The sequence below is a fragment of the Hylobates moloch genome, unplaced genomic scaffold, assembly GCF_009828535.3.
Source record: "Hylobates moloch isolate HMO894 unplaced genomic scaffold, HMol_V3 SCAFFOLD_14, whole genome shotgun sequence".
Taxonomy (NCBI): domain Eukaryota; kingdom Metazoa; phylum Chordata; class Mammalia; order Primates; family Hylobatidae; genus Hylobates; species Hylobates moloch.
The window spans coordinates 1,974,064-1,986,611 of record NW_026652289.1 but is presented as its reverse complement, the minus strand read 5'-3'; the positions used below and the strand labels follow the sequence as shown (position 1 = coordinate 1,986,611).

General features: G+C 49.1%; 2 protein-coding genes across 2 annotated transcripts in view; both read right to left on the bottom strand.

The window, feature by feature from the left end:
* Positions 1-12,548, bottom strand: part of TSPEAR (thrombospondin type laminin G domain and EAR repeats) — a 184,915-nt gene that overhangs the window by 87,645 nt on the left and 84,722 nt on the right. The gene's annotated exons all lie outside the window — the stretch shown is intronic.
* Positions 4,053-5,090, bottom strand: LOC116481873 (keratin-associated protein 10-6-like). The gene has a single exon (XM_058427427.1). It carries the CDS (start codon positions 5,088-5,090, stop codon positions 4,053-4,055), a length of 1,038 nt encoding a protein of 345 aa, XP_058283410.1.

Genomic DNA, 12,548 nt, shown 5'->3' with positions numbered 1-12,548 from the left:
GTGACTAAGCTGAGAATCAAATCAAGAACACAACAAAAAAATAAAATACTCAGGAATATACCTAACCAAGGAGGTGAAAGACCTCTACAAGGAAAACTACAAAGCACTGCTAAAATAAATCACAGACAACACAAACAAATGGAAACACATCCCGTGCTCATGGATGGGTAGAATCAATACTGTGAAAATGACCATAGTGCCAAAAGCAATTCAATGCAATTCCCATCAAAATACCACCATCATTCATCACAGAATTACAAAAAAAAATTCTATAATTCATATGGAACCAAAAAAGGGCTCGCATAGCCAAAGCAAGACTAAGCAAAAAGAACAAATATGGAGGCGTCACGTTACATGATTTCAAACTATACTATAAGGCCACAGTCACCAAAACAGCATTGGTATAAAAATAGGCACATAGACCAATGGAACAGAATAGAGAACCCAGAAATAAACCCAAATACTTACCGCCAACTGATCTTTGACAAAGCAAACAAAAACATAAAGTGGGGAAAGGACACTCTATTCAACAAATGGTCCTGGGATAATTGGCTAGCCACATATAGGAGAATGAAACTGGATCCTCATCTCTCACCTTATACAAAAATCAACTCAAGATGGATCAAGGACTTAAATCTAAGACCTGAAACTATTAAAATTCTAGAATATAACATGAAAAACCCCTTCTAGATATTGGCTTAGGCAAGGATTTCATGACCAAAAACCTAAGAGCAAATGCAATAAAGACAGACATAAATAGCTGGGACTTAATTAAACTAAAGAGCTTTTGCACGGCAAAAGGAACAGTCAGCAGAGTAAACAGACAACCCACAGAGTGGGAGAAAATCTTCACAGTCTATACATCTGACAAAGGACTAATATCCAGAACCTACAACAAACTCAAACAAATTATCAATAAAAAAACAAACAATCCCATCAAAAAGTGGGCTAAGGACATGAATGGACAATTCTCCAAAGAAGATGTACAAATGGCCAGCAAGCATATGAAGAAATGCTCAACATCACTAATGATGAAGGAAATGCAGATCAAAACCACAATGAGATACCACCTTACTCCTGCCAGAATGGCCATCATCAAAAAATCAAAAAATAATAGATGGTGGCATGGATGTGGTGAAAAGGGAACACTTCTACACTCCTGGTGGGAATTTAAACTAGTACAACCACTGTGGAATACAGTGTGGAGATTCCTTAAAGAACTAAAAGTAGAACTACCATTTGATCCAGCAAATCCACTACTGGGTATCTACCCAGAGGAAAAGAAGTCATTATACAAAAAAGATACTTGCACAGACATGTTTATAGCAGCACAATTCGCAATTGCAAAAATGTGGAACCAACCCAAATGCCCATCAATCAATGAGTGGATAAAGAAACTGATATATATATATATATATATGATGGAATACTACTCAGTAATAAAAAGAAATGAATCAATGGCATTCACAGAGACCTGGATGAGATTGGAGATTATTATTCTAAGTGAAGTAACTCAGGAATGGAAAACCAAACATCATATGTTCTCACTCATAAGTGGGAGCTAAGCTATGAAGATACAAAGGCATAAGAATGACACAGTGGACTTTGGGGACTCAGAGGGAAAGGGTGGGAAGGGGGTGAGGGATAAAAAACTACAAATAGGGTGCAGTGTATACTGCTCGAATGATAGGTGCACCAAAATCTCACAAATCAACACTAAATTACTAATCCATGTAACCAAACACCACCCATTCCCCAATAACCTAAATAAAATATAAAATAAAAATAAAAAATAAAAAACCCAAATAGAATGTCACCACATGTGGGCTCTCACTGAGCATCTGCTTTCAAGGCTCATGCATGGTGTAGCCTGTGTCAGTATTGGATTCCTTTTCATGGCTAAATAATATTCCCCATGGGAATGGGCCACATTTTGCTTGTGTGGATGGGCTGCGTTTTGCTTTGTCCTCTGATGGACATTTAGGCTCCTTCCACTTCTTGGCTGCTGTCAGTCATTCTGTGTACATGGGTACACCAGTCTCTGGCTGCTGTCAGTCATGCTGTGTACATGGGTACACCAGTCTCTGGCTGCTGTCAGTCATGCTGTGTACATGGGTGCACAAATCTGTGTGTGGACTTTTGTTTCATTCCTCTGAGGTAGATGCCTAGAACTGGAGTGGCAGGATCACAGGGTCACTTTGTGAGTGACCATTTTGAGGGACAGTTTTCCAAGGTGCTTTCACTGGGAGTTGAAGCTCTGATGAAGCAGAAGACACATCGAATGAGGACCCAGAGCAGGGGTCAGAGGTGAGACCCCCCGACCAGGAGGTGTCCTCCCTGGGGATGGCCAGACAGGCTGGGTCCTGTCGGTGCCTCGGACGAGGGCAGGTGGGGACAATGACAAACATGAAGGAGGTCAGAGAACCAGCCCCAGGCCCTCCACCTGGCTCTCTGTTCTGACCCTGTAGCCATCAGTGGGCACAGTGAGGTGGGTGGGGCTCAGACAGGCATGAGTGGGGAGCCCCTCCCCAGGATGGTCCTGGAGCCCAAGGATGAAGGCTCGGCCCCTGCCAGCTACCCAGAGAACCAGGGCAGGAAGGAAACATCTCTGCCCCTGGAGGCCCTCATTTGTCCCTTCGTGGGGACCTGGCTTTGCTTCTAAGGTGGTGGACAAGGCTGTGTCAGCTTGGCCTCCGGCCCTAGGGACAGCTGCTGCTGGCTGTCCTGGGTGGTCTGCCTTGAGAGGAGTGAGGGAGGTGGCTGTGCTGATCGCAGGGAGCTCAGTGGGGTGAGACTCTGGGAGGTCCTGGTGCTGGGGCTGGCGGCCTCTGGCATTGACATGCAAGGGTCATTCGCTGGGGCAGGAGCCAGACCTGGGCTCTCAAATGCGCACAGCGACCTGGCAGAAAGAGTGCGCGGCTCGTACCACTCGCCCAGCGCGGCATCCTGGACCACGTCTGAGTGCCAGAGCAGAGGGTGGCAGGCAGAGCCGAAGGCTGTCTGGGAGAGACCTGGGAGGCTGGGGGTGTGGGGACAGGGTCCTCGGGGTTAGAGTCCAGGACCACGGGATCAGGAAGGAGCCAGGACCCTGAATCTCTAGGCAAGGCCGCATGGGGCAGGGGGGCCCGCAGGCTTGGTTAGTGGGTGCCATGGTCCCTGCCCATCTGTGCTCTCACCAGCGATGCCTGAGCAATGGGTATTCCAGAACCCCATGAATACTGGGCTGCTGGGCTCGAGTCCTGGGGGAGGGCGTGGTCCTCATGTCTTACTGTGGAGGAGATGAGGGCTGCAGGGATGGGCACTGTGGTCCATAGCTGGTCTCCCCAAGGGCAACAGGAGGGGTGAGGCTGCTGGGTGGAGCCAGGCCCTGGTGGGCTACCTCAGGCCTAGGGGGCAGCCACAGAGCTGGGGAGGGTGAATGTGGCTCAGGGGCCCAGAGCTGCTGCCAGGGTCCACTTTGTCCCAAAACTCCTGGCCTTAATTCCAGAGGCAGCTTCCCTAAGATGGGCCAGGGGGCCACGTGCTGGGGTTGGGGGCCCACGGGGCTAAGAGGGAGACTGGCCTTCAGGGTTCACAGAGGCCAGCACCAGGTGGCATTGCTTCCTGCCTCATCCCATGCCCCTCAGGGGTCCACAGACAGGATGGAAGGTTGACAGAGACAGAGGGGTGGAGCCAGGCCTGCTGGGGGTCAGGACTCTCTCTGCAGTCATGGGTGGCATCACTTCCCACCTCACCCTGTGCCCCCTGGGGGTCCACAGACAGGACAGAGGTTGGTGTGAGACAGAGGTGGCTTTATTAGAACTAGAGGGGGTGCTGCCCAGGGTGGAACCAGGCCTGCTGGGGGTTAGTTCTGCAGAACTTGGGTCTGGGGGAGCAGCTGGGGTCCCTCATGCAGCCAGCATCTGGGAAGGACTGGGGGAGCAGCCTGGTCCCTGAGACAAAAAGCCTGCCCCATCTTCTGAGGGTGTCAAAGCCGGAGAGGGCAGAGCTGGCTGGGGCAGCTGGGAGGTCAGCCCCTGGTGGGAAGGGACTCTGGATGACATCCAGGGCTGTCAGCAGCTGGACTTCTGGCCAGAGCAGAGGCTGTGGCAGGCGGGGCAGGAGCACACGGAGCGGCAGAGGAGGGACACGCAGGAGACTGGGTGGCAGCAGCTGGGCTGGCAGGAGGAGGCAGAGGCACAGCAGGAGGGGACGGGCACACAGCAGCTGGACTTGCACACGGGGCTGCAGAGGAGGGACACAGAGGAGGAGGGTCTGCAGCAGGAGGTGGTGCAGCAAGCTGGCTGGCAGCTAGACTGCTGGCAGCATGAAGTGGAAGCCCCAGAGCAGAGGGGCACACAGCAGGCCTGCTGGCAGGGGGAGGAGGTGCAGCAAGCTGGCTGGCAGCTAGACTGCTGGCAGCATGAAGAGGAATCCTCAGAACAGGTGGGCACATAGCACACGGGCTTGTAGCAAACAGGCACACAGCAGGACTGCTGGCAGGAGGAAGAGGCAGAGCAAGTTGGCTGGCAGCTAGATTGCTGGCAGCTTGAAGAGGAATCCTCAGAGCAGGTGGGCACGCAGCACACAGGCTTGCAGCAGACAGGCACACAGCAGAGGGGCTTGCAGCAGACACGCACACAGCAGGCCTGCTGGCAGGAGGAAGAGGCACAGCAAGCTGGCTGGCAGCTAGACTGCTGGCAGCATGAAGAGGAATCCTCAGAGCAGGTGGGCACGCAGCACACAGGCTTGCAGCAGACGGGCACACGGCAGGCCTGCTGGCAGGTGGAGGAGGTGCAGCAAGCCGGCTGGCAGCTAGACTGCTGGCAGCATGAGGGTGTGCAGGAGCTGGTGCAGCCTGATTGGCAGGGGCTGGGCTCACAGGTCACCTGGCAGCAGGGGCTGGACACACAGCTCACTGGGGTGCAGACCAGGGTCAGGCAGGGGGCCGGGGCGCAGCAGCTGGGGGCGCAGCAGGGGGGCTCACAGCAGCTCTCTGGGGAGTCGTCCACCTGCCAGGAGTCGGAGCAAGAGTCACAGGAACCAGGAAGGCAGACGCGGCTGCTGCAGCTCAGGTTGCTGGAGCAGACGGACGTGGTGGGCGCCGCCATGCTGGTGTTGAACTGGCGGAGGGTGAGGGAGTGAGTGGATGAGGACGTGAGCCTGTGAGGTGCCGAGGCTCTCGGGCTTTTATTCCCCCCGGCCTTGTTGTCCCCGGGCCCACAGCTTCCCCTTCCGTGTTGCTGAGAGCTGGAGTCTGCCGGGATTAGGGGTGTTTGTTTGCCTGTGATGTGGCCCAGCTCATAAATCTCCCATCACATCTGGGCTGTGCTCCATCCCATGTGGATCCCTGGGGGCAGGAATTGGGCTGGGCCTGGTCCCAGCTGGGTTCTGGGAGCGGGGAGAGCCACAGGCAGGAGCATCGTCCAGCCCTGGCCCCAGCAGCCCCGGGACACAGAGTTCCTCTGCAGGAAGCCGCCTTAGGAAGGTTCTTGTGAAAACTCCTCATCCAGCGTGGTCCTTCCCCCATCAGGGGACACAGGACTGTGGCCATCTTCTGAGGAACAATCTGGGGCCCAGGAGCCTTCATTGACCTGCCCAGGGCCATGGCATGGGGGGGCCGCTGTAACTGTGCCCAGACCTCTTGGCTCTGAGCTCTGGAAGACTTCTCATCCCCACAGCCTCTGCACCTCCTGCCCTGTTTCGTGCCCACCTCGTCTTTGTGTTTTGGAGGCAGCAGGACCTGTGTGTTCCAGGGCAAGAATGGTGGGCTTGGCCCCTCCCTGCTTGGACAGCATGACAGCCTTCTGGGCTGTGGTTTTGGGTTCTGAACCTGCAGAGTAACCGTGCTGAGCAGCGGGTGGTCAGCAGCCCTCGTCCCCACCTGGAGTGGCTTCTCTGTGTGCTCTGCTTCTCCGACGCTGCCCGTCAGCCCCCACCCAGCCTCCTGCTGGGCCCATTTCCCAGCCCTGTCTTCCAAGCCCTGTGCTAGGCCTCTTAGTGTCACCACCTTAAAATTAAGGGACATCTGTCCAAAGAACCCGCACAGAAGACACAAAATGGGTCCATGAGAAGTTGATCTCACTGCAACCCCATTGCCAGTGTAAACTAAACATAAAATCCTAAGCCCCTCAACTGACTAAATGGACCCCATCTTGGCCATGGGGACCCCGAAAAACCGAATTCCTGCATGACAGGAAGGGAGGTCAGACACGCCTCGTTACACCCCCTCCCTTTAGGGTTTAGACACAACCACTGCCCAGCATTAAAGTTACAATAGAGACCGTAAGACCCACAGAACAGACTCTGTGGCAATAAGATATCGAATTACAAACAGGACCTCAGGCCACGCCAGGCAAGGGTCGAGCCACGTGCCCTACACCGAGAGGACGGACTCTGCTCTCACGCCACAGCTGCTTCTTTTTCTGCAGCGGCTAAACACGCACTGGCCCCGCGATGAGGATGAGCAAGATTCAAACGACTGCAGCTCATCCACCCGCAGACGCCAACTGACCACGTTCCACAGCCATGAGCAAAGCTCTGATTGGGCAGGAGACTGACTTCAGGAACCTCCTCCTGATAAGGGACCCCCAACCATGGACCGGTTCCAGCCGGTTTACAGAGGCTGCACACTTGAGTGCCTTTGTGTCCTGAGAAGACCTCTGAGGTTTAGGGCCTCATTGCGATACACCGACATGTTAAGACTCCACCCTGTGAGAAGCACATTTCAAGTGGTCCATATTCAGAAAACAGGCCCTGGGAGGTCCAGGCAGCAACCTTGCAGATGTGACAAGCCACATAGTACAGACATCTGGGAAGAGTGATAAGACTCACAGAAGTCAGAGGGGAGGAAGAAAAAGTGGCGGATGGCTAACACATTAAGGAAAGAAACTTTTGCCATTGAGAAATCAAAACATAAAGTGGGGAAGGGGACCGGATGTAACCTTATAAGGGGATAATGAAACTTAGGTGATGTCCAGGAAGCCTGCGACCCCATAGTACTCAGGCTGCGAGGAACTGGGGGAGGGACCTGCACAGTAGGGGATAAATTGCTTGTTGAGACTGTGCTGGGTGTGCCTGCCCATCAGACACCTGATCTTGCAAGACCGCCTTTAAAGTCTCACTTTCACTGTTCTTCATGCCTCTAAGTCCGTTCTTTGGATTTGGACAGGTAAGTGTATTTCTCACAACCCCAGAGTGAAAACAGGTCATATGTTACATGCATGTTTGTTCAGTTCCTCCTTCGTGAATATTCACTATTCCTCCACAACCTATTGCACATGTGTATTCGGCCAACCTGGTCAGTGTGGAGCTCCTGCCGCAGCCCCTCCTGCTGGCTCTGGTCTTGGCCAGAGGCTGTGCCTCCCAGCCTGCAGGATGGCTTTCTTGCAGGCTGTGCCCCTTTAGAAGAAACAAAGTCTCCTCTTTTTTTCCAAACTTACAGATCTGTTATATTTATTTGTTTATTTTTTTTGAGATGGAGTCTCACTCTGTTGCCCAGGCTGGAGTGCAGTGGTACGATCTCAGCTCACTGCAGCCTCCACCTCCTGGTTTGAACCAGGAGCAATTCTCCTGCCTCAGCCTCCCGAGTAGCTGGGATTACAGGCATAAGCCACCATGCCTGGCTAATTTTTGTATTTTTAGTAGAGACAGGGTTTCACCATGTTGACCAGGCTGGTCTCAAACTCCTGACCTCAAGTGATCCACCTACCTTGGCCTCCCAAACATGCTAGGATTACAGGCCTGAGCCATCGCACCCGGCCAGATGATGATTTTTTTAAGTGAACACAAGCAGTCACCCAATTTTCTTCTCAGGAAGCGGCTACTTTCACCCATTTATTCTCTTTCTCTCTGTATCTCTCCATCTCTCTCTGTCTCTGTCTGTCTGCCTCTTCCATATATGCACACACACAGCCCATTCTCATTATTCCCAGAGGTTCTGTTCTATACAGTCTCCACCAGCACCGAATAACCATTGCTCCTACGAGAAGTACAGGGTTATGGTCTCATGAGCCTCTGATCACAACATTCTCATCATCCAATCAATGCATAGACATGTCTTATGAGTGCTTCTGTCTAAAGACACCTTATTGAATCTTTATAGTTGATTTATCAACACTGAACCCCAGCCAACAGCCCTACACAGCCTGAATGAAGTTGGTCGAACACATGTGTTTTCTCTGTAAGACGTGCTGGAGCCTTCTGAGCTCCGGACACCCAGCAGCACAGCAGCACTGCACTGGGGCACTTTAAACAACAAGATCACAGCATCGTGGAGGAACGCGCGGCACTGAGGAGAACACAGCAAGGACAGCTGTTTACCATATGCGAGCTGAGACAGGAAAGCAAAACATCACCTCGTTCTGTTATGTGTATGTGTAAACATATATGTACGTACACATACATACATAGAATGCCTCTGTATACATAAATTTTTAAAATGCAAATTATGTCATACTCTACCCACTATGTTTTTGAAAACATGGAGCTCCTTTCCTATGAATACATAATGATCTCTGTCTTGTTTACAGCTGCATAGAATTCCATGTTGGTCTGTGTGTTCATTTTCTATTGCTGTGTAACAAAGTACCACAAGCTTAGTGGCTTCAAATAACACACATTTATCATCTCAGTTTTGGTGGGTCAGGAGTCCAGACACAGTTACATTGGGGTCTCTGTAGGGCTGTGTTGGAGTGTCTCATCTGAAGGTTCAATTGGAGAAGGATCCACTTCCAAGCTCATGTGATTGTTGGCAGAACTCAGTTCCGTGCAGCTTCTTGGACGGAGTGCCTCAGTTTCTCACCAGCTGTCAACTGGAGGCTGCCATAATCTCTTTCCATGTGGCCTCAATGGGCAGCTCGCAATGTGCTGGCTTTTTCACAGCCAGCCAGGGAGATAGAGTCCTCCCGAGACGAGCATTAGGACCTTATGAAATGGGACCATGCACATCCCGTCACCCTCTCTGTGCTCCTTGTGTCTATACTCGTGCCACAGTCCCACCACACTCAAGGGGTGTGGGGCACCCAGCCAATGACCACTAGGAGGTGAGGGACATGGGGCCAACCTAGAGTCTGTCTCCTGCTGTCTAGACAATCTCATGGCTGTGATACCTTTGCACATACCTTGTATCCACCCAGGAGTATCTATAGGATGCTTGCATAGTGATTCAGGCTCAGAGGCGTGAGGTTTTGAATTTTGATGCGTAGCAGCAAACTGCCTGCCAAAGCTGTGGAGCCATCCTCAGCCCAGCAGGAAGTCATCTGGGTAGTTTGCCCACACCCTCGCCAACCTATATTGGGAACATCAATGGTTTTCATTTTTTCCAATATAAACAATGATATCATATGGCCATTAAATTTGTTTCATCTCATTTTAAATGGGGCTGAGCATGTCTTCACATTTAAGAACCATGTATATTTCTTTCAATTGTCCCTTTGTATCCTGTGCTCATTTTCTGTTATGTTGCTGTTATTGGTCTTAACAACTTGTGGGAGCTCTTTGGATATTAAGCAAATTAGCCGTTTCTCTGATATACGGATAGGAAATGTGCTTCCAATGTTGCCGTCTTTTGACTTGGTTTATAATGTTTTCTCTCCTGCAATTTAAAATTTTTTATGTAATTAGTTTTATCAGTTTTTTAAACAGCTTCGGTGTTTTACGCAAAACTTAGAATAGCCCTTTCCACTAGGAGATGACTTTTCTTTTCCTTCCTAACATTATTGACAGGTGTATTAACATCCCCCACTATGATTTTCCCTTTTCTCTATTTCTACTTTTAGCTCTGCCAGTTAAAAAAATTAAAAAACATTAATTTTTTTATTTTAATTTTTTAATTTTATATTTAAACTATGTAATTAGATTCATCCAAATTTAGAATTGTTACAGCTTCCTGGTAGGTTGACTCTTTTAGCTTTATACATTTCTTTCTTCATCTCTATTGCTCTAAAATCTACTTTTTCTGATATTCATAAGTCACACTAGCGTTTTAGTTAGTGTTTGCCTAGTGTATTTTCTTCTGTCTTGTTACTTTCAAGCTTTCTGCGCTCTTTTTCTTTCTTTCTTTTTTTTTTGATGGAGTCTCACTCTTGTCACCCAGGCTGGAGGGCAGTGGTGCAACCTCAGCTCACTGCAACTTCCACCTCCTGGGTTCAAGTGATTCTCCTGCCTCAGCCTCCCAAGTAGCTGAGATTACAGGTGCCCACCACCATGCCCAGCTAATTTTGTATTTTTAGTAGAGATGGGGCTTTACCATGTTGGCCAGGCTGGTCTCAAACTCCTGACCTCAGGTGATCCGCCTGCCCCAGCCTCCCACAGTGCTGGGATTACAGGCGGGAGCCACAGTGCCTGGCCTCTATGCTCTTGTATTCAGGCTCTGTATCTTGTAAGCAACATGTAGTTAGGTTTTCTATTTTTTATTCAGACCAACAATATATTTTAATGGGAATATCTGATACTTTATTGACAGACGATTTAGTTTATATCTATCTACCATCTGATTGTACAATTTCCATTTGTCCCAATTTTTTAATGTTTCTTTTAAAAATCACTTCCTGTCTATTTTGGATTAATCAAGTATTTTTTATTATTTATTTTCCTTCTTCTGTTCTGTTCATTATTCGTGAGATATGGCAAGGCTTCTCTTCAAACAGGCAGCTCAACCTTTTATTCTTTAATTCCTAGTACCCCCTTCCCCTCTCTGTCTTCTCCTTTTCTTCTTTCTGACTTTACTACATGCCCAGGCATGCTGCAGCATCACTGGCATTATCAGCACCAGCTCACATTCCATTCCGTATTTAGGAAAAGACTGGCTCTCTAGTTTCCCGTAGATGACCCCTTCCTCCTCTCCCATCTCTCCCATTACGCATCCACCTTATCTAAGAAAGTTTAAATGTTTAGCCAGTCGGGTCTAGTTTAAATTGTGTGGCACAACCCCAGCCAATGGAGAAAGGACACGGGGGCAGGATCGTGTTAGGAATAAACACTTCTACTCTCCTTTGTTCTGTGTGCTCTTGTGGCAATCAGCCATACGGGAGACACCCTCCTGTGCAGAAGTAAATTTGCTTTGCTGAGAAATCCTTTGTCTCAGTGCTCGTTTTTCCTTACGACTCTGAGCCTTATTTCTAACATTATTGACGATACGTTGATTATACCTAGTTTTTACTATCTCTTCAGTGGTCACTTTAGAGATTATAGCACACATTCTTAGATTATTCAAGTGTAACATACATCAGTACTTCCACCACTTCCAAAGCAATGCTGAAACCTTAGAAAACTTTCACTCCATTTATCCTTCTCACCTTTTATTGTTAATGTCATTATGCATTACTTTTCTACTTCTAGTTTAGACCCCACAAGAGATTATAAATATAATAATATTACCCTTTCAGATCCTCCTGGTTCCTTCCTGCATTTTTATCTTTCTGTCATCCTGCCTGAAAAGTTCCCTTTCGTGGTTACTGTAGAGTGGGTCTGCTCATGTTCAGTTTGCTCAGTTGTTATCCAGAATTGTTTTGTTTCATTTTCACCTTTGAACGATGTTCTTCCTGGTCTAGAATTCTAGGTTTGCAGTGATTTTCTTTCAGCTCTTTAAAGATGTCATTCTATTACCTTTAGTTTCTTCAACAGCTCTGTTAGGAGAGCTTTAAAGCAATCATTTTTAAAACATTTTGTTCAGCTTTTCAAGTTGTTCTCCGCAGGAGTCTATGTCTGACATAGCCACTTTGTCCCATATGGAAGCAGAGGCCCCCATTCTCTCTCTGTCTCTCTCAATGTACTTCCATCCTATAGGACCAGATCCTGTACCTCTGGAGGGACCAGGCCATGCTCAAATTTATATTATTTTTATAGTTCAAAATATACAGAAAGACAATTCATCCCACCATGTAACTGAATTTCTAGCCCTCTGAGGCCTTTTGTACTTTTCCTAAATCCCCTAGGAGTTAAGAGGCCTGGACTGGGAAACACAGATAGAGACACAGAACACCCTGAGCCTCTGAGACTTGCCTGGGCATCAAACCCCACCAGAAGGGCCCCTGGAGCCCTCTCCCCTGGGTAGGGGCCACTCCTCTGGGCCACATGCATGCTGGGCTATGGCTGGTCATCACTGACATCACCAGGCGCCAAGCAGCCCACCTCCCTCCCTGGTGGGGTCCACAGTCAGGGTTACTACCCCTTCACCTTCACATTCTCAGCACCCGGTGCTATTTCCAGCACGTGGGAGGACTCACTGCATCATGAATAAATGAATGCTTGAGAAGTAAAAGTATCAGATAAAATTGGAAACATTTAGCAGAAAGAACCAAAAAGACGTGGTGGCCAATTTGACATTATTTGCAGAAGAAATGGAGACTCAGATCAGATGTCTAGCTGGGATGACCAAGGACTTAGTTAGCAATCAAGAAAATACACTGCAAGCGAAAGCAGTGCTTGCTGCTTTTCACACGGCAGTGCTGTCGCCAGTGGCTGTGCTTTTTGCTGAGGAGATGCATTAGGTGTTCCGGGTTAGACTTACAGGTTTGCAGTGTTTGGAATAAAACCAAATGGAAATGGGGGGGGGCCCCATACAGGGA

What these genes read in the sequence shown, in the direction of transcription:
- LOC116481873 (XM_058427427.1), bottom strand. Translation starts at nt 5,090, where the DNA reads ATGGCGGCGCCCACCACGTCCGTCTGCTCCAGCAACCTGAGCTGCAGC.